Genomic DNA, 21,793 nt, shown 5'->3' on the forward strand with positions numbered 1-21,793 from the left:
GGATGAATCCCGGTTTTCACTGTACAGGGCAGATGGCAGACAGCGTGTGTGGCGTCGTGTGGGTGAGCGGTTTGCTGATGTCAACGTTGTGGATCGAGTAGCCCATGGTGGCGTTGGGGTTATGGTATGGGCAGGCGCATGTTATGGACAATGAATACAGGTGCATTTTATTGATGGCATTTTGAATGCACAGAGATACAGTGACGAGATCCTGAGGTCCATTGTTGTGCCATTCATCCACGACCATCACCTCATGTTGCAGCATGATAATGCACGGCCCCATGTTGCAAGGATCTGTACACAATTCCTGGAAGCTGAAAACATCCCAGTTCTTGCATGGCCAGCATACTCACCGGACATGTCACCCATTGAGCATGTTTGGGATGCTCTGGATCGGCGTACACGACAACGTGTTCCAGTTCCATATCCAGCAACTTCGCACAGCCATTGAAGAGGAGTGGACCAACATTCCACAGGCCACAATCAACAACCTGATCAACTCTATGCGAAGGAGATGTGTTGCACTGTAAAACTGCACATTTTAGAGTGGCCTTTTATTGTGGCCAGCCTAAGGCACACCTGTGCAATAATCATGCTGTCTAATCAGCATCTTGATGTGCCACACCTGTGAGGTGGATGGATTATCTCGGCAAAGGAGAAGTGCTCACTAACACAGATTTAGACAGATTTGTGACAATATTTGAGAGAAATAGGCCTTTTGTGTACATAGAAAAAGTCTTTGAGTTCAGCTCATGAAAAATGGGGGCAAAAACAAAAGTGTTGCGTTTATAATTTTGTTCAGTGTAGATGCCAGTATCCAGATGCTTTTGGCCACTAGTGTATATGCAAAACATGCACTCACCTAAGACGTCTTTTCATCTTATTTATTGAAACGCCCTTGCAATAAAAAATAACATACAATATGCGTTTTTATTTATTTATTTGTTTGTTTTCCTCTGAACTTGGCTCTATTTTCTGCTGTTTTAATAGCTGATGATATCTGTGTGAACGGCGGTGTATCTTTTCCGCTGTAGTGACTAGCATTGTGTAACTAATGCAGTTAGTACTTCAAAGGACTCTATCTGCCATTGTCAGGAAGTGTGGATACAGCTTCCTCTCAGACTCACGTACAGGTCCAAATCCCATTTGTTCTGCATGGCAGCTGCATCTCAGCATTTCACACCGCAGGAGAACTAGAAATGTCTGTCAGAGATATGACAAACACACCCAAACAGACACAAACACACGCATATTTATGCATAAACCGAGACGTGCGCACACACAGGAATATCTATTACTGCTTAGGCAGCAGCGCCTCTGATATCTACTAGTGGCAGCTTTTGAAAAGAAAATTCTAGAACGTCAAGCCACAAAACTTTCTGTTCCTCTGATGTTGTTTTCCCTCCCCTCTTTGTCACCATGTCCTCATTTTAGCGATGTCGTAATCACACGCTCCAGCTTGTTTAAATGAAAGAGCAAAAAGAGCTTTCTTTGTCACCGGGCTTGTCGTATTCGCATCTATTAGGTTGACACAGCAGGAGAGGGGAGCGGTAAAGACACAATTAAATCCTGACAACAAATGGGCCGGGCTTCAACGCAGTGTGAAATATTGAGTGGGTTGGGGAGGGCAGGCGTACGCCACGGTAGCCTTTAATTGAAAAGACAATCGCGGGTGAGAAGGGAGTTTTTTTAGCTGGAGTTGTGAGTCTGTCACATGTTGTAGTGTATGTTGGGTGTTTCTCAAGAGCATAATGTGTGTGTATAGGCCTTTTGGCCTGTAATATTTGAGTTCACAAGTAGCTTGACTGTCCTCCCAGTATCGGAATGCATAGCTTAGCCCTTGTGAAAAAGACGTACACTATAATATGCATTCTAAAATATGTTGGGTTGAAAATTGACAAACCCAGCAAATGGGTTGTTTAAAGCCAGTGAATGGGTTGTTTTAACCCATTGGTTGGGTTAAATGTTTGCCCAACCAATGGGTAGTTTTAAAAATCAATAAAAATAAAATAAAAATAAAAATTTTATTGTTTAAAAATCACTGTATTTTTTTGCTTAAAATGAACCCAAAGAATGTTGGAAATTAACATTTATTAATAAGTTTATTGAATAATAATTAAACAATAAACATTTATTTAATTGCTTATTAATAATGTTTACCTTTTGATTATTATTGTAGCCTCTAGTAATTATGTGTCTGATTTTTAATTTCCAACCTATTTTGGATTCATTTTAAGCCAGCCGTATAGTAATTTTTAAACAATAGTTGAATTAAATAAAACTACCCAGCACGTTGGGCAAACATTTAACCCAAGTGCTGGGTTAAAACAACCCAATCGCTGAGTTTGTCCATTTTCAACCCAACTTGGGTTGTTTTTAATCCAGTATTTTTTAGAGTGTACCTTTTAAAAGAGTACTTATTGCAGAAATAATATACTTTACATGAATATTCTTAAGTGAGAAGTGAATGTAATGTTTTTGGACACTTAATGTATTATCCTTCAAATTTATATTAAATACAGTTGCAATTAAGAGTGTTTCAGTAGGACTTAAGTACATCTTTATATATAATTTCATAATTACTTAAGTTTAGGGCCCAAGTCTTACTATTAACTAGTTGCTTATTAGCATGCATATTACTAGGATATTGTCTGTTTATTAGTACTTATAAAGCACACATTATTCTGCATGATAAACTTAAATTCCTCAACTTAACTACCTATTAATAATCAGTAATTAGGAATTATTGAGGCAAAAGTTGTAGTTAATAGTTAGTTAATAGTGAGAATTGGACCCTAAACTAAAGTGTGACCATAAAAATTAATTACACAATACAGTTAAAATTAAAATCAAGTACTTTACATGTGCTTTGGTGTGTTAGTCAACACATCAAAATGAATGTACTACTTTAAAGCAAAGTAAAGAAACTCAGAGTTTAAGTAAGATTTTTATTTTGTACTCATACATTTGTATTGTTCTTAACCTGAAATATTTGAGGACACTAATTCATACATTTAACTTAATTTTTTTTTTAGGTTATCTCAACGTAAATATTTTGATAGCTATAACAAGCTAATTTAGAAAATGGCTAACATGTTAACAATAGCATGCTATAACACTTACTGAATGAGTACAACAACTTAAAACATGTAACTTACCTGTAAGTAACTCTAAAAACCCACATTAACAGAAACTCTTCTAAATTAGCATAACAAAACATTAATCACTACTAAATCTCCTTCAACCATTAATCTTGCACAAAAAAAAAAAAAAAAAAACATTATATAACACTGAATTTTAGCATTTACTCTCCCTTTCAAGTGTCATGAGCAAAACATGCTGGGAAATAATAATAAAAAAAAAAAAATCCCAGCCCAGTTTCAGTTAAACTTAAGTTAGTCTAAATGAAAAGAAATTAGTTCATACAACTCAAAACAATGAAACCGTTCAGTTTACTTGAAATATGTCAGTGCTGTGAACTCAAAAGAAAAAGAAAATTCTAAATATTCATAAACAGTTAATTGAAAACAGAACTAATTAGTTTAATTTAAGTTTGTGCTACTATTACTTAGAAAAGCATACATGTGCAAAAATGCATCTGATACTACACTACAAGGGCATCTTTAATATACTGTTTTCAACGGAAGCCTTATATAATTCAGGACACACTAATTCTAATTTTGTTGACTATTTAGTGTGGATAGTATGTAAATGGATTGAATTGCAGGCCTCTCTGGAAAACACTTGCCTAGGACCCCTGAATCCAAACATGAAAAACGCTCTCTACTAGCAGTCCATCTTCATCTTCTCCCCCTGAGATTCGAAGAGAGAAAGAGAAAGACAGGAAATGAACAAATGCAGGGCAAAGTGCCCGCTGGCTTGTCTGGCCCTGATGTAGCAGATGTTGAACGCTGCAGCACTGGCACGAGCGTTTGACTGAGCTGGGGGGATTGGCTTTGAGAAGGGGGTTGTTATAGGCTAAATACAGCACGCTCTGTGGGAGCTTTCAACTTTCACCACCACATGCTCTGACAAACACCAAAGGCTTGCTCTCTGCCCAGGACATCACCTGGAAGCTGATATGTATACAAAAACCCTCTTGTTTCCTCCCGTTTACAGCAAGTTTTGGAAATATTGACCCTTGTTGAACCTGTTTAATCTGTCAGAGCTCTACCGGATTGGCTTCAGCACCTCTGTGCTTGCTGAGAGATTTATTAGCTCTGGGCACTTCACCTCCACCAAATAAAAACACTTCTAGATTTATGAAAAACAATGTGTCTTTATATCAAATTTAAGTTTTATTCAGTGACAGGTGCACTACTGAAATAAAATAATACATCTAATGTTGATTAAACTCAAAGTTCATTCTGCTAAAGGGACTGTAGTGGCGAATAGCATTTTTAAACACATCAGTAAAATGTTATGTAAAAAAATGAATTTTATGCCCACAACTCTCTCTCTCTCTCTCTCTCTCTCTCTCTCTCTCTCTCTCTCTCTCTCTCTCTCTCTCTCTCTCTCTCTCTCTCTTTTTTTATCCCCAGCTTTTTCCAACTTTTTCCTGCTGTATTTAAATATTTTTTGTTTGTTGTTCCTGTTACAGATTAACCATGTTACCATCTCAACTATCATTTATTTATTTTTATATTAGTAATTTATTCTATACAGTCATCATGACAACATTATTATTATTTTTTTTATCTGAACACTGCAAGGGCAAGTAAATATCTCCAAAAGTTACTTTTAAGATAAATTCTCAGAAAAAAAAAAAAAAAAAAATGCTTTTGAACTAATTTTATTTATATATTTTAATGCAAAAGAAGACAAATATGATTCTGCCATGTGGATGTGGGGTTTTGCTTTTCTCCCACATCAACTTGACTCATTTAAAGAGTCTTGCTCCTTCTTCCATTAGTCCATTTGTCTTTTTTGTTATGATAGACTTAAAATAGTATTTTAAGAGTTTTAAGACCACACTGTCCTCTCTCATTTGTCTCTTCCTCCCTCTTTCTCTCTCAACCCCGGTTAAATTAATGGATTGCAGAGAACATTTTCCTAATTTTTTCCTCAAGCTGTAATTTTCTGTACTGCCTTACATTGGCCATATGCTTGATTTTTCTCCCCCTTTTTTATTGAAGACTTTGGCGCAGTGAAATAGACAGCATTCTTTATTATCTTCCTCTCACATAATCAAAAAATCCTGAATGGAGACCTAGCCACGTCCGTGATTAATTAGTGTGCGGCTATTAGTGTTCCATCTCTGTAATTACTTGATTGTAAGCCGTTAACAACTGAATGTCCTAATGGCCGAAAGTTTGATTCTAGTAATTATCCTATAGGAGGCATCAGGTGGCGTTTTGATAGCCTCGCAGGCCTGTTATTGACTCTGGCTTCGGTTCTCCTGGCTGTGGTCGTACGTCTTGGAACATTTAGCTCGGCACCATAACAAACATAAACCGTTTAGAGAGCAGCTCAGCCACTGACCCCAGACCAGTAACTATTGGACAGGCTTGTTTTTCCTTTGGAACATGGGAGTTTGAAGGAATATTCTGGGTTCAGTACAAAAGTTAAAGGGTTAGTTCGCCCAAAAATGAAAATTCTGGCATTAAGTACTCACTCTCATGTCGTTCCAAACCCGTAGGACCTTCGTTCATCTTCGGAACGCAAATTAAGATATTTTTGATGAAATCCGAGAGCTGTCTGACTGTCCATAGACAGCAATTCAACCACCACTTTCAAGGTCCAGAAAGGTATTAAAGACACTGTCAAAATAGTCCATGTGATTACAGTGGTTCAACATTAATTTTATGAAGCGACAAGAATAGTGCAAAAAAAAAAAAAAAAAAAAAAGAATTTATTCAAGAATATCTTCTCTTCTGTGTCATTCTCCTACACTTGTTGATGTTCAGCGCGTCCAGATTCTACGTCAGAATGCCGGATCAGTATTGGCCGACGCTGTTCACGTGAGCAGCACAACGCAGGAGCCGGCCAATAATAGGCTTGTTCAAGATGTATCGGCGCTGCGCAGACCGATTGGCGTATGACATCAAAGTACCGTGAGAGCGATTCAAAAGTATAAGGAGTCGTCTCTCGTGCCTCCCCAGAACCCATTGACTTTAAACAGACCCCCTAAAGCGTGCGCTGGGTTTGGTGGGGGGCAATTGAGAATAAATGGGGGAAAGTCACTTGAGAGGAGGCAATGCCTCTATCACGCTATGATTGGATATGATTGTTTATGATTGGATATGGTGGCACCCGGGGTGGCCAATCAGATATCAGAAGTGCTCGGTGCCACTCTGCCAAATCCCAAAAAAAAAATCAAGATGCACTGATTCAGGTAAAACACATTATTAATTGCATAATCTAATAAAGGAAAATCACTACTTAAGGATTTTTTTTAATACCTAATTGCCTGTTATTCTGTCATTCAAGCTTATTGACAATTTAAAACACTGTCCCGCAAAATCACATCTAATGTCCTGCAACAGAGCAATAACCAGGTGGTCACCCTAACCAGCTGGGCTCGACCGGCACAGAATGAAACTGTTAAATGACGAGAACGAATGGTTAAAAAGCAGCTAATGTTAAATGTGACCCCACATTAAGTGCCTCACTGCAACCCCCTTTTTTCAATACATAAGAGGTCAAAATAAATTTGTGGTAATTAATATTATATTTTTGATTGAGCTTAACTCACATTGATCCTGAAATATTCCATTTAACCTCTTGAACCATTTCCCTTTTTTGAGCAAACCATGAACATGACATATCCCAGTTATTATATAAGCGAGCAAGACAGTCCTGAGGGCTACAAATGTGTCTCCAGATAAAAACACGTGTGTCCTCCTCCGGCCTATCAGTCTCTCTATCTCCCCCACTGCCTTTTCTCTTACCATTACAGCCGTTGTTCAGATGATAAGGTCAACCTTAGTGATCCCTCTGCGTCCTGACCATTACTCTTTTCTCTCCGGTTCTCCTACATCTGCCTATTCATATTCATTTGGCACTCCCAAAAAGGTCATTTTGTGGACAGGGAGCAAATTGCTGTGCATACCCCGCGTCTGAGCCCCTAACTACATTTTCCAGGATTTAGTAACGTCTGTGGCAAGCTGTAAAGCTCAATTTGCCTGATGCATGTGCACATCAAGACCCCTCAAAGCCTGAGTTTGGAGGGAGTTGGCCCTCTTTTCAATAAGGAAAAGCAAATGTATGTGGACCTGGCGTGACGACCCGAGCATGTAATGTTACTACCCCACTACATTTGTAAAGCGCGTGTCGCTGAAACACACGTGTCTAAATTTGAAATCACACTGCGGTTATGCCGTGCACCCAGATGGGTTTGAAACGTTTAATTAGGGTGGCCTGTGTTGCCATATGCTTGGCTTTTGCCTGTGTAATTTGTATTTGTGCGCACACGCGGTCATGGAACACACTTTTTTTTTTTTTTCTCTGTGCCTTTAATGGGCATAAAAATATCCCGTCTGATGGATTCAGATTAGTTATTAGATACAGTAGACTTGAGTAGAACTGTAATTTTACTGCGGCCGATATTCAATCCAAGTGACAGTGTCAAATATAGAATTCGCTAAAAGTTTGCAACACTTTAGCTCAGTGCAAGGGCCAATGACTTAGACTACCATTCAAAAGCTTAAAATCTGAGATATATGTAATATTTTATATATATATATATATGTAATGACTCTGTGGTGTTAAAAAAAAAAAAGGCAACATTTTACAATTCAAACTAAACTTGTCTTGTCAAAAATAGTTATCCTCTCAGTCTGTCGTTACTGTAACAGCATGTTTGGTCTATAGACAGACTCTTTAGTCCACTTACGCATGTATTGTTTGTTATTTTTGCGCTCTAGGTCCGGAGGGGTTGGGTTTTAGCATCACTTCCAGAGACGTGCCCATCGGCAGTTCGGCCCCCATATATGTGAAGAATATCCTCCCCCGTGGAGCCGCCATCCAGGATGGGCGTCTAAAAGCTGGAGACCGGCTGCTAGAGGTGAGAAACACTGGAAGCTGTTGAGAGCGAAGGGTGACATCACATGACCCCGACTTCCTCTTCCTTTTCAAAGCTTCCTGAACTTCCTGTAGAGACAATTCAGCATCAAATAGAGCTTTTCTTATATTAAAACAACAACAACGAAATTCTTGCGTTCCCTGTGTCATAAAGCAGTACTGACAACTCCTTGTTTTCCGGAGGATTTCCCTCCTTAGTCCATTCTGCTTGGTCTATCTGAGGCAAGATGTCCATTGTTTTCCTCTCTCCCTTGTGAGAAGCACTTTCCTTTTTAGTTTCGGAGAGTAAATAATTTTAATAAAAGAGAATGGACAAAAAGAACTATGGCTGATGGCTGATTTACAATGACAGCCAATCAACAATGGCCATTTCATTTAGAAATGGAACAGGACACCTGCAGGCTCTCATGCCAGATGCTACCGTGGAGCCAGAACGTCATCCATTTGGCTTAACAAACCCTGATTCATCGCTTTAATGGAGTCAAGGCCTTTCAGAGTGCTGTCGGTTCACCCGGTGCCTTTATGTTGCCATAGAAATATGAGGACTACTTCCTGTTGTCATGGTCACAGTAATGCGACTGCATTTAATTGAAATGTTTGATCAGATATAATTACACAGAATGCAATTCGTGTTTTATTTGTTGCGTTATTAAACACCCTTTCAAATGACTCACACCAGCGTCCATAACGTCAAATTCTACAGAAATGGCACTTTTTCACAGGTCAAGCTTACATACTTTATTTAATAAATCTCATATTGAGAACATTATGTATTAAAATAAAATAAAATAAACTTATATGTGACTTAAATTTAAGAAGAAAAAATAGTTGTTGAAACCTCCAGGAATTGATCGACTGGCTTTCTGAAACTGCATCCCAGTCATGATGCACTGTTCCTGGGCACAACTTTAATAACAGCCTGCTACCTGGAAGTCTGGAGAGCTGAGCTCCAGGGCCTTAAAACGGCTGATGTCTAAGCCCACTTAGGCTCACTCTGGTCAGGCAGAGAGTTCAGTTTCGATTGTGATGGATCTCTTGAAGCATGAAACCTCCAGGAAATGACCGTCTGGCTTTCTGAAACTGCATCCCAGTCATGATGCACTGTTCCTGGGCACAACTTTGATAACGGCCCACTGCCTGGAAGTCTGGAGAGCTGAGCTCCAGGGCCTTAACGGCTGATGTCTAAGCCCACTTAGGCTCACTCCGGTTGGGCAGAGTTCAGTTTCGACCGAGATGGATCTCTGGAAGCATGAAACCTCCAGGAATTGATGAGCTGGCTTTCTGAAACTGCTTCCCAGGCATGATGTACCCTCCTGGGCGTGACTAAACCTATAACTATTAAAACTGTTTTTGGTAATTGAAATAAAGCTGAGATAATGCAAAATATAACTATTAATTGAAAAACTAAAGTTTAATTTGAAGTACTAAAGTCACTAAAACTGAGACTGAAAAAAAAATAAAAAAATAAAGCTAAATAGAAATATAAAAAACTAATAAAATGACAAAAGCATAAATTAATTTAAGTAAACTTAAAATGAAAACTTAAAATATAAAAATTAAAGCTAATTCAAAATCTACTATTAAATGTGTTTTACAAAATGTGTATGTGACGATATTATTGTTAAGACAAATATTTTGTGTGTATAGGTCAATGGAGTGGATCTGAATGGTAAGACTCAGGAGGAGGTTGTGGCTCTGTTGCGCTCGACTCCCATGGGAGGCACTGTAGGTCTTCTCATCGTCAGACAAGAGGACGCTTTTCTTCCCCGCGAAGTGGTGAGTCACACACTCTCACTCCCACACACACACACACCTAAATGTGCAACCATCTTAAAATGGCTTAACAATGGCCCCAGTAAAACGGTCTCTCGATATCACACAGAGTTCATATAGCACCATGAAATGGCCTCTTCAACTTCTTCCCTGCCTCGGGCCTATTTAGGTCACATGTGTGCCATAGAGGCAGCTGCCACCCGCCTTAACTCATTTTGAAGTCATTATTATTTCCATAATAGATAATTCAGGAGTGCAAATGAACTCCGGGCTGCCTTGACATTTGTATGCAGATTTTTTTTCTTGGTCGACGTTCCATAAAGATGCTTCTTTATTCAGTCAGTGCGGAAGGTTCCCATTGGCTGTCTCAATGACCCGCTGTTTACAGCATCAGTAAAGTTCCTCCTTTGCACTTGCAGGGTTCCTAAACAGTATGGTAAAGTGTGGGATTTGATTTTAGCACTTTCCAGGTCTGCAAAAGCATAGGAAATATGTGTGTTTCCAGACTATTGCCCCTATTCTGTTTTCTAAAATATAAAATTGAGAATATCTAAAAATAAATGTGTCATACAAGTTTGGAGCAGACAGCCAGTGCTGTTTAGGGATTGTTTTACTTGACTGAATGAATTTAAGGTGCGTATTTTGTGTTCACCATAAGTGAATCTCTTCACTAAATGAACTCAAACCAGCAACAGATAAAGGGAGTGTGCAGTCATTTAAATCAGGTACTTTGCTGTTTTGTGTTCGTGCAACATCAAACCACAATTACAGAGGTGAATATATGCAAGTTTTAAAGCGTTAAAATTGTTGGTACCCTTGATAAATATGATATGTATTGTTTATCCTTTTGATCTTTAATTCATAAAATTAGCAAAAAATCTAACCTTTCATTGAAGGAAAAGAATTGAAAGTGGGGGGAAAATCACATTATCTTTTTTTTTTTTTTTTTTTTTTTTTTTTTTACTCCAAAACACGTTGGCCACAATTATTGGCACCCTTTTATTCAATACTTTTTGCAACCTCCTTTTGCTAAGATAACAGCTCTGAGTCTTCACCTATAATGCCTGATGAGTTTGGAGAACACCTGACAAGAGATCAGAGACCATTCCTTCATGCAGAATCTCTACAGGTCCTTCTGATTCCCAGCTCCATGTTGGTGCTGCTTCTCTTCAGTTCACTCCACTCATTTTCTTTAGGGTTCAGGTCAGGGGACTGGGACGACCATGGCAGAAGCTTCATTTTGTGCTCAGTGACACATTTTTGTGTTGGTTTTGATGTTTGTTTTGGATCATTGTCCTGATGGAAGATCCAACCACGGCCCATTATTGGATTTCTAGCAGAAGCGGTCAGGTTTTGATTTTTTAATCTGTTGGTATTTGATAGAACCCATGATACCATGTATCTGAACAAGTATCTTGTTGAAAAGCATAAAGTAACAGTTACAACTGTATCTTAACCATAGGCATGGGGTGCTTTTTATCCACGTGTGCACCAAACCCATCTGGTGGGTTTGCTGCCAAAAAGCTCTTTTTTTAGTTTCATCTGACCATAGAAACCAGTCCTGTTTGAAGTTCCAGTCTTGTCTGACAACTGAATATGCTGGAGATTGTTTCTGGATGAGAGCAGAGGATTTTTTTTTTTTTTTAAACCCTCCCGAAAACCTTTTTTCATAATGTGATCTCCCCCCCCCACTTTCAATTCTTTTCCTTCAATGAAAGGCTAGATTTTTGCTAATTTTATGAATTAAAGATCAAAAGGATGAACAATGCAGATTTATTTTTACAGTCATCTTTGATCATATTTATCAAGGGTACCAACAATTTTGTCCAAGTCTGTATAATCTGTGAGAATGTTATTTTAAAACTTATAATATGAGTTTAAAATATTCAAAATGTATGCATTGAGTGAAAGTGTATCAAACGTAATTCTATATTAACTTGGTCTGGGTTTGGTGTTAATTGATTTGTATGAGCTACAGTAGCTAGCTATAATATTCAATTATTTGGCAGAGTAATAGCATACATAGTCAATATGTAACATGCATGTTAACAGTTGGATTTTAAAACCATTTATCAGATGTTAAATATGATCTGAAATGTGTAGGATTGTGACAGTTTGTAGGAGTCCTGCACTTAGCAGCGTTGGTGATAGGCAGATTTTTTTTTTTTTTTTTTTTTTTTTAGGATTAAACCCAAGTATATGAGTGCTTTTAGCTTGATTTTATAAGTCGATGTGTTCCAAAATGTGTCCAAAGACAGTTCATAATGTAATAAATTAGTGGTAGTGCAAGATTCCATCTGTTTTGGATTAAACTGAATGTGCTTTTAGTGCCAGTCATTGGACATTTCACTTTGATTTTTTGCTTTTGTTGCGAAATGTCCAAGGAGCATCATAAGAACAAACGTTAAAGGATTAGTTCACTTCAGAATTCAAATTTCCTGATGATTTACTGACCCCCATGTCATCCAAAATGTTTATAATAATAATAATTCCTTACATTTATATAGCGCTTTTCTGGGTACTCAAAGCGCTTTACATATGGAAGGGGGAATCTCCTCATGTCTTTCTTATGTTTATGTCTTTCTTTCTTCATTCGAAAAGAAATTAAGGTTTTTGAGGAAAACATTTCAGGATTTTTCTTCATATAGTGGACTTCAACAGTTATCAACGGGTTGAAGGTCCAAATTGCAGTTTCAGTGCAGCTTCAAAGGGCTCTACACGATCCCAGACAAGGAATAAGGGTCTTATCTAGCGAAACGATTAGCCATTTTCTAAAAAAAAAAAAAAAAAAAATATATATATATATATATATACTTTTTAACCACAAATGCTCATCTTTCACTAGCTCTGCTATGCGCCACGTAATTGCGTAATCACATTGGAAAGGTCACGAGTGACGTAGGCGGAAGTACCGATCCAGTGTCTACAAAGCAAACATGCAAAGACTAAGCCAAATGACCGCGGTACTTCCGCCTACATCACTCGTGACCTTTCCAACGTGAAATGTTTTAGTTTGTCTAACGCTTTTTGAATGTTACTGCTTGTTTCAGAATGTTCAGAGGATGTTCCCATAATGTTTGAAAAATAATAAAATGGAATGTTCTCTTAATGTATCGATTTTTTTTTTTTTTGGGTTGATTGAGAGTGGGAGGAGATGAGCTTTGACTTCCTTTCTCTGGCTCAGGCAAGATTTGATTAAAGACACCATCATGAAGACACATTTTCACAAACTCTCCCGCTCCACCTCGTTTCTCATCAGCTCCCCCTTAAAATTCGGAGTTTAAGACATCCGAACGACAGGGGTGGGAAGAGAGAAAGAGAGGGAAGAGATAAACTGTTGGATGCTTCATTACTCTTATTGTCACATTAACATTCAGGAGGCTTTAGCTTTTCAACACACCCGGTTCAGGCATTAAAGGATCTCAATAATCCATACAAGTATGTTCATAAAAATCAGATTACAAAAGCATCGCTCCACCGCTGACAGTTATTGCAAATAAAGTGGAGAGAGAGGACAGCGGAGGGTTATTGATGCTATTTTGTAGATGTGCGTGAGTGAGAGAGAGCGTGGTGGTTTAATATGATGATATGGGAAGGTTGTCATGTGAGCCAATCACAGAGCCAGACCATTAACGCATCACCGGGGAAGTTCTAAATCAAAAGACTGAATGACATGTTCTGCCACAGCGACAGGTTACAGTCTAATAAATCAAAACTGCCACGTTTTTGATATTTAAAGACATGATACAATTAACCTCAAATTGCCATAATGACAATGTGAGAGAAAGTAATAGAGTGAAGGCCTTTTTTTCGAAATTAGACATTGTTGGCACAAGCAATGCTAACCGCTAACATGCTGAGGGATCTTATTTATTTATTTTCATTTATCTGTGTGCATGCGATTAGCCTTCCAGGCGTCTAGGGAAATGCAGACATTTTACGAAAGTGCGCACGTCAAATGCGGGCTGGCAGAGGCAGTGACTTATTGATAGGGGCGTCAGCTTTAACCTTTGCTCACAGCCGAAGTCCGGTCCTGAGGGAACCGCAGAAAAATGAGCTTTGATGCCCCCGGCTGGCCCTCGCCCTTTAGAGAAAAAGAGAAATAGAAGCGAGAGAAGGAGGCTGCACCACCGGCATATTCTGTGAACTCCAAAGAGGTTGTTGTGCTGGAATCGATGAAGCACTGTCCTTGGAGTGTTCTGGACTCTGGCTGAGGGGCTGGTGTTAGTTGAGTGCAATTATAGGTCATGTGCCACTCAAGGTGGTGTGTGTCATGGTCGGTGTCATATACTCATGAGATTACCGATCTTTAAACAACTGAGTTGTTGCTTTGTTTGCTGCTCCTGACAGGTAGATTGAGACTCGCTCACAAATTTGACCAATTCTGGGTCAGCCTTAAGGGCCGTTCACACCAAGAACAATAACTATAAAGCCCGACCTAGGAAAATTGACATCTTCACCCTTTTTTTTGACATCTTCAGCCTCTTTTTTTGCCAAATAATTTTGTCAGATAAATACCTTAACCAAGTTTAGTGTTTTGTTCTTCCTTCATATTTAAAATATTTTAAAGGGGTCATGAACTGTGCTGTTTTATTATTGTATAATCTTTTCTGGGATGCACTTATAATGTAGGTATGCTTTTTACATCAAAAACGGTCAGAATTTAGAAATAAAAGGCATTTTTCCTACCCTGATTTTTAGCCATCTTATTTGAACGCTCTGTTTGAAGGGGCGTGTCTGCTGTGAGACTTCAGTGTAAATGCCCACTGCTGTGATTAGCTAACATCTTTGCCTATGATGTATTACTCTCTTGAAAACTTTTAGCATGTTTTTACTGTTACAGCTTTTAAGGTTAACTAATCATGAAAAGTGTTGATTATAGCAACCAACATGTTGTTGAGCACATGAAAGCAGTGATCTTGTCATTGCAACTCAATTTCTGCACTTGAACGAATGCTTTTATTATAACTAAACGCGATATAACTAAGAGATTTGTTGAATAAAACGTGAGATTTGGCCTGAATCCAGAGCTCAGTCACTGATAAACTCACGCTGTTTGATTGACAGCTCCAGCGATTGTAAAGGGAGCGTATTTTGATTGCTTTCTATATATAATTTAATCACAGTTTAAATAACAGATTATTTTATTTTTAGTCCTGTATTGCTCTTCTCTCCTCCTCATCTCACTAACACACCAGTGGGCGGGGCTAACGTTGCAATGATGAAGTAGGCGTTGATTTGTTCTGCAGAGGCAGCGTTTCACCTATCTATAGATAGGCATATTCCGGGACGAGTCGTTCGCTGGGCCTGGTGTCAATAAAAGCTTTTATTGGATTAACAAAGAAGGTTTCAGTTCTGAAACTTACAGGATATTCTTATAGTACGAAGACCTCTTACATATAAAAAGCTCAATGAAAAGCTACTTTCTCAATTCATGACCCTTTTAAAAATCTAAAGTATTTTAAAGTCATGTGATTTTAATAAACGAGGCTTCGTTACGTCATAAGTGTTTCGAAATTTCAATGGTTCACCACTGGGGGGCGTGATTTTGGCAGTTTGATACACGCTCCAAACCACTGATTCGAAAACAAAAGATTCGTGAAGCTTCGAAGCTTCATGAAGCAGTGTTTTGAAATCGCCCATCACTAGATATTATTGAATAAAGTCGTTATTTTGTTTTTTTGGCGCACAAAAAGTATTCTCGTCTCTTCATAACATTAAGGTTGAACCACTGTAGTCACATGAACTGTTTTAAATATGTCTTTAGTACCTTTCTGGGCATCTGAAAGTGTTAATCATCTTGCTGGCAATGGAGGCCTCACTGAGCCATTGTATTTTATCAAAAATATCTTAAATTGTGTTCCAAAGATGAACGAAGGTCTTATGGGTGTGGAACAAAATGAGGGTGAGTAATTAATGACAGAGTTTCCATTTTTGGGTGAACTAACCTTTTAAGGCCTCTGATGAACTGAATAATGTACATTGGGGACTTTAGATTTGCCCACTTAGATGACCTGAAGTGATCTTTTTTACACAAGCTTGTGTCATTTGAAATGGGACACACAATGGGTCATGTTCTGTACGTCACAAACTTTGGGAAATCTACCAACAAGTTGTTCTTTGGATGTAGGCCATTGAAGAAACTTGTAAACAGGGCTTTGTTTTTTGCAGTTCAATAAGAAACATGTATACACAAACTCCCGGAAATTGTGTGAAGCTAATCAGATTGGATTTCGCAAGAGCTCCATTTTGTGTGCAACAGTCCGTTGGCACTCCATGAAAGTGGAAGCCCTTGCCATCTTAACATTTGCATCAGGTTTGTTTATTTCGAAATTGGTAGAGAGCCTTGAATATAAAACAATCATTTGTGTTTCAGAAAGGATAGTCTGTGCGTTTGATGCGGAGGGAGCAAATGGGTGAAGGAATAGGAGAAATTATGAAAGTGGGCGGATCTGGGAGGAGAGGGAGGGAGCGCGACACAGCAGGAGATGGATAGGCCAGAAGATGGAGAGAGAGGGAGAGAATGAGAGATGTGATAGGCATCTCAGGGAGCCATCAAAAACTCCACTGTGGAGAAAAGAAGGGGGAGAAAAGAGAACTGACAACAGTGGCAAGGGAGCAAACGTGTTTTGACAGACACCCTGCACTTGATGAAATCTTACCTTGCCACTTCGGTGAGACACACACTCATGAACACACTCCGAGGCCTGACAAACACCCTGCTGCTGAATTATTCATGTCAGAAAACGCAATTATCCGGCACACTAATGTGGCCAGCGGTGGCGTGAGAGCATTGGAACAACACAACACACACACAAGCAATTCCATTGTGTAAACAAAAAGCCCACCGAGTTCTTCTGCCGGTTGTCTAGTTGGCACTGGCCGCAATTTATCCTTCCTTTTGATCTCTCAGTGTGCACTGCTGCGAACGCTCAGAAGTTACGTGTGTTTGCGACTGCTGCTAAGCCACAGTGATAAGCAGATATTGTACAGTATATCAGCTACTTCCCCTCTACAAAAGAAATCACTCATTGTGAAGTCTTCAACCATACCAGACAGAAGGAAACAAAGGAACCAAAATAAATAGGAATTACCTCCAAAGCTTTGGCTGAAGATGAGGCTGTGTTGATTGACATCAGCATGTTGAGTCAAGTAACTGGTAGCAACAAGATTTCTTGACTGGGGATGGACACAAGTACCCTAGTGCTTGGAAGTGGTAGAAACTTCAAAACATTTAATTTTGTGTGGTGTTTTGTGGTCCAAATTGAAACACAAACACTATGCGGTGTGATGGAATAAACAATGGAAACAATGGAATAAACTTGTATTCCAAAGCAGCTAGACTGTAGGGATGTGTCATGGATGACGAATAGGCTAGCAGTCCAAAAATTAAAGTAGTCATTAATTTTATCCCTTAAAACTCATCTTTGATGGGCAAAATTACATATTTTCCTGTGGGGGAAAAAAAAAATAGCTTGAATGTAACTCTATACCCTTGCTTCATTTAGTGTACGCGGTGCCGTGAATATGCAAATTAGCCACGCCTCCACTCACTCACACCAGCTCAGAGATCCACTCAGTCAACTTTTACTCAAGTTACTGTAGTAAACGCTGCACAAAGGTATCACTCTTTAAAACGTCGGACACATAACGGTAATTAATATGATTAGCCTTTTGCTTGACTATGTTATCAAACAGCTAATAATGTGTTGCTAATGTTACATAAACCATGTTCCTGTTCGCCATCTCAGTCTGCCTTCTAAAAATCAGTATCCTTACAAATGCTTTTGAACATCATAGAACGTCAGAAAGGCATATAGTTCATCATAACATCATAATATACATAATTCACCTGCTATATTGCTAAATGTACATGATTTTTCATATCAACAGAAAAATATACCTGACTTCTCTTGAGAATCCCCTGCTTCGCAGAATTGTAATGATATGCTAAAGCCTGCCCACACTTTGACGTGATTGGTTACAAGGCATTTTGTGATGTCAGAAACACCAGCGATTTCAAACCACGTTTTTTGATACTGTCTCTGGTTCACTGGACTTTTAAGGAAAAAATACTCAGCAATGGTGTTGACTTATGAATTTGCACATGTTTTTTCTGAAAGTATATTAAAAGCACCACATAGACATACAGTACAAACAACATTAAACTTGATTTTTTTTTTTACCACAGGGGGTCTTTACCTAATTGATTAGTGAGGTGGACTGTTTCTAGATTTTTCTTTAAAAACATTTCTTATATCACACCTCACACTGTTTTTTGAGCGTTCCACCACCACCATTGTGTTGCATCAATGACATAATAGTCCAACTTTTTATGTGCCTGGAGACCCCTGTGTTCAGTTTGATTTCTGTTGGTTACTGTTAAGCTGTTTTTGAATACAAGAATGCACCCCACAAAAAAATACAATCGACGGGGTTTCCTTAAAGGGGCCCTATTATACTTTTTTTTACACATTCATCATTCTTTAGTGTATAATGTTGCTGTTTGAGCATGAAAAATGTCTGCAAAGTTCTAAAGCACAAAGTCCCTTATTCTCTATATCAGTGCACACTGTTTCTGAACTCCCTGAAACGCCTCCATTGTAGTCTTGAGTTTTCTTCCGGGAACGAACACGTCACAATATTCCTCATTTAAATAATTCCCACCCAAGTTATATGCAAAATAAAGGGGCGGGGCCTGGTTGAGTTAGTTAGTAGTGTGTTGAAACTTGTGGTTATGGCAAGGGGCGGGGCATTTCACACACTTGAAGTGCTTGGCCAATCACAACACACTGGTCCAGCTTGACCAATCAGAGCACATTGTGCTTTTCTGAAGGAGGGGCTTCATAGAGACAGGAACTAAACAGAGAGTTACTGACAGACTGGGAAGAGAGGAACTGCAACAATGACACGCGTGAAAAATAATGTGCTTTTGAACATTCAAGAATGAAAACCTATTCTAGTAGAGCCCCAAAACAAAATCAAGATATAATTGGTCATAATAGGTCCCCTTTAAAACTTAGTTGATTAGTCATTCAGGCAACCAACCAACTAGTCGATTTTAAAAATATATATGGGCATTCCTACTAGATAGAATGTGACTAATGTGATTGAATGGAACAGAACACATGGCTCTTTTTTTTAAACATTTGAACCATCGAAAATTACCAAAATGCATACCTGTAGTCTTGACTGAGAGAAGCCTTCAATGAGCCTATTGAATTATTTAATGGAAAACTTGACAGATCTGAAGGAAATAAGTTCAGTTTTGCGTTGGTTTGTTTGGAAAACTTGATCTCAAAGCTTTTTTTGTACTCTTGAAACTATTTCATATGCATTATTTTCTGACCCAACTTCCCAGAAAATAACCCCATGAATGTCGATGAGCTTTTTGTATTCATGTTCCAATAATACACCCATCTGTAGTCAATTGCAGCTCTCTCCAAGTTGGAGTTGATGCTCACGACTGTTGCCTTGTTCAATATCCACAACTCGTCAATGCTTTTGGCTGCGGCAATCCAATCCAAAAACTCCCAGAACGGTCCAGATGACAGGGTGTACGGGAACGTCGTTTCAGCTCGGCACAGAATAGTAATTAAACACTACATTAAATTCCTCTTCATGACCAGTTCAGACTTTTCACGGATCCATTAGAGGCTGAATCTGCCAAGCTAAGAGAATCTTAATTGCGCAATTAATTTGAACGCTGATGTCTACTGACAGTTGGATTTATGGCATCAATTGAGGCCAGATCCAGACAAATGTGTGACAGGTTCTATTTTAATACCGCTGATGAGTTGGCTTGATATCCCGCAAGTGACGCCCATTTTGCCAGTCATCTGAAAATCTGTTTTTCAGAACTTGTTTCAGAAAGATTATTGAAAGTTATTGTTATTGAGTTATTGTTGCTCATTTCCTGTTTTGTTGCAATTTCTCTCACTTCACTGAAGAACTTTTCTATTTTTAAATATGGTTTGGAAAGATCTGATGAATGTTAAATTGTTAGGAAATGACAACAACAATGCAACTTTTGTTTTTCTCAAATGGTCGCAATTATTCACAGCAGATAATATCTTCGTTTCTCAGAATCACTTTGTACACTCACACTCGCACACTTGTCTTTTCTAGTGCCAACAGAAAGGTCAGGTCTCGACATTTATTTCCCCATGCAGCCATATTTGTTTTGAGTCTGTTCACTGGATGTGGGAAACTTTGGTAACTCACAGGGGGAAGAAATCAAGTCAGCATGTTACCTGAACACTAGAGAGCAGTTGTTAAATTAGAGATTGCTGGATGTTTTGATGGGAATTGTTGAGGGAGCTCTTTTGTAAGCTCTGGGAAGTTGGAAGTATGTTTGTTCCTGCGCAACAAGTGCCTCTGATTGCCCAAGAGCTGCAGCAATCATCTGCACGTAGCCTTAAAACACAGACAGCATGAGTGTGTTCACAATGGCCTACTACTACTGTTTTTATTTAAAGGAAGTAGTATTTCCTTTTAAAGGAAGTAGTATGCAGTATGGCAGTATGCATGTCATGCTCATCTTTCTGTACTAAGTGAAATGCACAGTTTGTTTTGTATGTTTTCAGAATCAGCATGCGAAGGGTTTGCTCAACCAGGACACATTTTTGTGTCCGTCTACGCTATTTTAAAGGGGTCCTTGATTATGATTCACTTTTTTAACTTTAGTTAGTGTGTAATGTTGCTGTTTAACGTCTGCAAAGTTACGACACTCAAAGTTCAATGCAAAGGGAGATATTTTCTTTTACAGAAATCGCTTTTTAAGGACTACAACAAACGGCTGGTAGGGACTACAACAAGCTTCTTCCTGGGTTGGTGACATCACAAACCCCAAAATTTACATAAACCCTGCCCCCGGGAACACGCAACAAAGGGGGTGAGGCCATGTTGGGCTGTTTTAGAGAAGAGGAAGAGTTGTTGTAGTAGAGTGTTGTTATCATGCCGTCATTTTACGCCGGACAATTCAATGCTAGATTTGCACAAAAGATTAACTTGATGGCACATGCTAGTCGATGAGTTGAATCAACTACGTAATCATCCACTAACCATTCAGAAACGTCCAGATGCATTCTAAAAGTTGTAACTCTCCATCAGTGTCCGACTCCATTTTGAACAATGTAAGGCTGAACACCGTTACTGACAATCGTCATTTTAGCTGCGTGAGATTCTCCAGCTTTGTTGTTGTTGAGCAACCGAAGCACGAGCTGGTAAAGCTCCGCCCTCTTCTGGAAAGTGAGCCGGGAGCAGCAGCTCATTAAATTAATACATTTAATTATTTTTATACCTACAATTCTATCTATAAAATATATGTACTATGTATGTATCTATGTACTTTTTTTACATTTAAAATGTTTTATATTTTCATCACATGAGCAAAAAACACCCACTTAAGGCTGATTTATACTTCTGCATCGAATGTACGCTGTAGCTACGGCATAGGCTGTGTGTACCACGAGAGTCTACGACGTAGCCTGACGTGCACCTCTTCAAAAATGTAACAAAGCGTCAATTTTACACGAACCGCAAGCGCTGTGATTGGTCAGCTAGAACCCCTCCCTCAGGTCAAAAAACTGGCACGGAGCAATCGGAGAAGAGTGAGCGTTTTCAACCTCCATAGGAATAAACATGCGATCTTTTTCAGGGGACACACGCCGTCAAACTGCAACAAAAGTCGTTACCTATTTGCCGCTTCTATATGTAAGCTTCTCTGACAACGTACATGACAAGCTGCTTCTTCGGCTTTTGCCTTGATACTCAACATGACCATGGACACTGCCTACTAGTGGTCTGCATGCACGTCGACGCAGACAAAGACTCAGAAGTATGAATGAAAACAGACGCATAGCCTACGGCGCAGAGGCTCCGACGCAGAAGTATAAATCAGCCTTTACAGTCAGGATTTTCATACTAATAAAGTAAATAAAGTATTTAGTATACAGCAGAGAACAGCAATTAGCAGTACAGTAGTGTTTCCTTCCTT

The 21,793-nt window shown here is 38.9% G+C and overlaps 1 protein-coding gene across 7 annotated transcripts in view; it reads left to right on the forward strand.

Moving 5' to 3' along the window:
* The window catches only part of pard3aa (par-3 family cell polarity regulator alpha, a), a 503,387-nt gene that overhangs the window by 247,331 nt on the left and 234,263 nt on the right, over window positions 1-21,793 (forward strand). For all 7 annotated transcript variants that reach the window (XM_051881687.1, XM_051881689.1, XM_051881688.1 and 4 more), the window contains 2 exons: window positions 7,866-8,005; window positions 9,670-9,798. In XM_051881687.1, coding sequence (XP_051737647.1) covers window positions 7,866-8,005; window positions 9,670-9,798 — 269 coding nt within the window. The remainder of the gene's footprint in view (window positions 1-7,865; window positions 8,006-9,669; window positions 9,799-21,793) is intronic.

This window comes from Ctenopharyngodon idella, chromosome 23 (assembly GCF_019924925.1).
Source record: "Ctenopharyngodon idella isolate HZGC_01 chromosome 23, HZGC01, whole genome shotgun sequence".
NCBI classification, from domain to species: Eukaryota; Metazoa; Chordata; class Actinopteri; order Cypriniformes; family Xenocyprididae; genus Ctenopharyngodon; species Ctenopharyngodon idella.